This window comes from Sinocyclocheilus rhinocerous, unplaced genomic scaffold (genome assembly GCF_001515625.1).
Source record: "Sinocyclocheilus rhinocerous isolate Xijiao unplaced genomic scaffold, SAMN03320098_v1.1 scaffold515, whole genome shotgun sequence".
Lineage (NCBI taxonomy): Eukaryota > Metazoa > Chordata > Actinopteri > Cypriniformes > Cyprinidae > Sinocyclocheilus > Sinocyclocheilus rhinocerous.
In genome coordinates this window covers 196169-200619 of record NW_015660140.1, presented here as the reverse complement: position 1 = coordinate 200619, position 4451 = coordinate 196169, and the positions used below count along the sequence as shown (strand labels likewise).

At 39.0% G+C, this 4451-nt stretch overlaps 1 protein-coding gene across 1 annotated transcript in view; it reads right to left on the bottom strand.

The window, feature by feature from the left end:
* The window catches only part of LOC107724865 (protein patched homolog 1-like), a 73897-nt gene that overhangs the window by 47700 nt on the left and 21746 nt on the right, over nucleotides 1–4451 (bottom strand). Inside the window, exons 3-4 of the mRNA XM_016533945.1 lie at nucleotides 373–562; nucleotides 88–157 (exon numbers count right to left, since the gene is read on the bottom strand). Of these exons, the coding sequence (XP_016389431.1) occupies nucleotides 88–157; nucleotides 373–562 (260 nt within the window). The remainder of the gene's footprint in view (nucleotides 1–87; nucleotides 158–372; nucleotides 563–4451) is intronic.

Genomic DNA, 4451 nt, shown 5'->3' with positions numbered 1-4451 from the left:
CACTATTACTGTCACAAGCCCTTAGAGGTCATCCTCTGAAGTTTAAAATTGTCGATCTAAAAAGATACTGTAACAATTCTTTCTTACCTGGTCCACAAAATTGGTTTCTGTAACAAGTTCTCCTGATTTGTAGCATAAATGTTCCAATTTCCATTGCCTGAAAACACAACAGTGGAAATTAGATGAACTATAATTTTGTGGACTACCATTAAAGCAGAAAACTTACAAGAAATAGTGGCCAGTAACAGGACTTAAAAATACACACTTTCCCAAATTTGAACCTATAATTTTGGTTGATAAAAAAGTCCAAGGACATGTTATGCATCAACTACTCAAAAAGAAACAACTCTTCAGAAGCTGGTGTGCTGTTACCTGTTGTACATGTAAACGTGCACTCTGCTGGCCTTTATGGCAGAGTCGAGGTGCTGCTTGAGCGCCTCTACGGTCAGAATGTTAGAACCTTCCTGTCGCGGCGTCTGTATCATGAGCTGAGGACTAAACATGGCCTCCTCTCCGATCTTCTGCCGTGTGTACTTGAGTTCCTGATTCACCCTGCCGCCCACTATGAAACAGAGGAGAAAAATGATGAAGAAGACTTTCAGATGATGCTCCATAACCTTTTAGTACTTTTATTTATAAGCAGATTTAAGAGGTAACAGGAAATAATATGGAGAAAAGAGGGATTAAATGCAGCATTAAACATTGCTTCAAACTCCACAGCTTAAAGGGATAGTTCACCCAAAAATGAATATTCTGTCATTAATTACCCTCATGTTGTTCCAAACCTGTAAGACCTTCGTTCATCTTCCGAACACAAATTAAGATATTTTTTATTAATTTTGATGTCTCCTCCGCGTCTCCCTGGCGCCATTTTGGAGTATCACATACGTAAACAACGTATGCTGTTCTGTGTCAGCAGCACCGTACGTGGCTACGTTGTTTACGCTTTGATTTTAATGTAAACAACGTATCCGCGTACATACGTTGCATACGTTGTTTACGTATGTGATACTCTCCAAAATGGCGCTATAGGGTGACGTGGAGGAGACGAATTGTCGAATAAAGTCATTATTTTTGTTTTCTTTGTGCGCAAAAAGTGTTCTCATAGCTTCGTAAAATTACGGTTGAACCCCTGATGTCACATGGATTATTTTAACGATGTCCTTTAAGTGACAACGATGTCCGTTTCTGAGCCTTGATTGTGTTAGGATCCTTGCTGTCTATGGGAGGAGCTCTCGGAATTCATCAAAAATATCTTAATTTGTGTTCTGAAGATGAACGAAGGTCTTACAGGTTTGGTACGACATGAGGGTGAGTAATTAATGACAGAATTTTTATTTTTGGGTGAACTATCCCTTTAATGTGTTGGAAACTAATTAAACAGTTTTGTATGGCTCTGTGAGCCTTTTGCCTTGTCCAAATACCCCCACTTGCGGTCTTTGCACTTGACCACTTGACTACTAATATGACGTATTTCCTGTATTTGGCCAAAGTGTTCAAGTGAGCATGAAGACCACAAGTGTGTGTCAAACTTTTCATTACCTGATGGGACACACGTATAGTGTTGTAAAAATGCAAGTGTTTACATAGCTTTATTTTAATTTTAATTTTAAATACTTTGCATTTTAAAATCAACTTCTAAATGTCTGTTCAGTAGTCCCTATAAGATGACATAATTTTAATTTGTGGTGCTTCTAATTAAGTGATAAAAATCAGTTGCAAATGTTGTACATATAAATAAATATTGCACCAATAAAACATAAAAACACTGTTTTTCTACCAAATTATATGTAATATCTAATTATTATTAATATTTCACATACATTGGAAAGGTTTTCGTGACCTCTCACGAGATCTCAGCAAAAAGTCTCACGATTTATTTCCACAACATGATGCATGATGGGATACACTAAGCCTCGAATACCGCTCCGGAGCGGTATTCAAGATAGTGTGGATTTAGTGTGCGTTAAGGGCACTGCGCTTTGGCGTTTTTAAGATCTGGGACAGTCTTGCGCACTTACTTCCTGTCACGAATACGCGCTCTCAACTGGCCAAGACCGCAAGTGTGGGTATTTGGACAAGGCATTTTTTTCCCCACTTTTCCATCCAACACACCAAACGATCAAACCCTCCCACAACTGAATAAAAATTAAAAATGCAACAAAATGGTCCTAACTTCAGAAATAAAAACAATACAATTTTTGTAATAAATTTTCCAAAAAAGTTATAATTCAGTTCAATGTTCATAATACAATTAAGCTCAATATTTAGACCTAATTTGAGGTCAAACATGACTGTATATTTATTTATTCACTCATTTATTCACTTGTTAACATAAACAAGCAGTTGAAATACCCACAATATACAAAGAAAGCATGATAAAATGTCACTCAGAATTCTTCAGTGACAAACAGTCATAACTTTCACTGCCGTCACACAGGGTCAAGCACAGTCTCATGATAATCAATCATATCCTCCAGCCTTGATAAAAGGAAACGCTAACACATGTACAGGCTCCCATATGTCCTGTTAACTTGACTTCAAAATGCCTTTCAGTACACCCTTTAACACCTGCAGTCTTCTTCACAGCCTTCAAATCCAGGCCTATGAGTTATGAGTGTGCGCGCAAGTGCGTCTGCAAGCGCACACGTGTGTGTATGCGCTCGGCTGCTTTATTGCACTCGGGCAGTGGAGTCGTTGTGTGGCACACCTAAGCTCCGCACAGGAACAGCGAGCCCTCACAGCTACAAAAGCAGCCTTTCAAAGTGTCCTAGAATTCTTCAGTGACAAACAGTCATAACTTTCACTGCCGTCACACAGGGTCAAGCACAGTCTCATGATAATCAATCATATCCTCCAGCCTTGATAAAAGGAAACGCTAACACATGTACAGGCTCCCATATGTCCTGTTAACTTGACTTCAAAATGCCTTTCAGGACACCCTTTAACACCTGCAGTCTTCTTCACAGCCTTCAAATCCAGGCCTATGAGTTATGAGTGTGCGCGCAAGTGCGTCTGCAAGCGCACACGTGTGTGTATGCGCTCGGCTGCTTTATTGCACTCGGGCAGTGGAGTCGTTGTGTGGCACACCTAAGCTCCGCACAGGAACAGCGAGCCCTCACAGCTACAAAAGCAGCCTTTCAAAGTGTCCTGCTGAACACCGTCCAAGCCTGACTCTCAAAGCTGTCGATTCTTCATGCGCTCTCTACCTGACCTCCGAGAATAGAAGACTTCTCCATTTCCAGGATCAAGCACCCTAGAGAAGCGGGCAACACGGTTCACAAGGACTTCACAGTTATTCTGAACCAGGTAATTGTACAGTCACAGACAGGTAATCGGTCAATTCCTCGTAATGTAATCAAGCAAATCATCTACTGGTGTGATGTGTTTTGGACGGCAGGTTGCGTGATTCTGAAGCTCCTCTGAGATGTCGAAGCAGGGAGGAGGGTTCATTCATGGTCAACTATCACACTTTGAAGCACTGAAGGTAAACGCAACCATATTTCACTAAACTATTCCACCAGAGAAGATATTCTGAAGGAATATACACAAAAGTGAAAGCTTTGCTTGTGATTTACAAGGGACAATCCTGTTTTTTAACACTTTACATGAGTTGTTCGCAATTGGCAGCAGCAAAAAAAATAAAATTACCTTCAAATGTATGTGCCATTAAAATAGACATGGTATCTAGTTAGATGTTAACACTTGAACTACATTTAACATTTGACAGTAGTTCAACAGACCATAAAAGACACTAATTTGTGATCATTTTATTCTATTGTTGCTGGCACTATTTTTTTCCTGGTTGAGGCTAGTGGTCGACCGATATTTTTTTGACAACCAATGCCGGTATCTTGGAAAGCGGAGTGGCCGATGGCCGATATAAAGTCGATATAATTGTATTTATTTTAATTAATATTTAAGAAATTTGAAATCATTTGAAAATGGATTAAAAAATACATTTGTAAACTACACATACTTATACTATAGATGACAAAGTATTTTCCACAAATAAATAAATATTTAATAAAAATATAATTAAAAAGCAAGTAAACTGTAACCAACAGAGCACTCAGTATTCTGGGAAGTTTGTGTGCATCGGGAATCATATTTTTTCAAATAAAGCCAAGGTAACACTCATTTTACATACAGCACACAGTGAAAATGACATGAATATGACAGTGGGCAAATGCATAAAGCACAGCATAATTTGAAATCACGAATTTAATGTTTAAAGCATTAAATTTGCACAGAGCGAAAGTCACGCAGAGAACACGCGGTCATGCAGGTCACATGCACACTTCACAAGATCATGCAGGTCACATGCACACTTCACAAGATCATGCAGGTCACATGCACACTTCACAAGATCTCACAACTGGAAGTTTGCAAGGTTTGTGAAATAAAATTTTCATTAGCCATTCAAAGATTTGTTTAAATTATGTAAATGC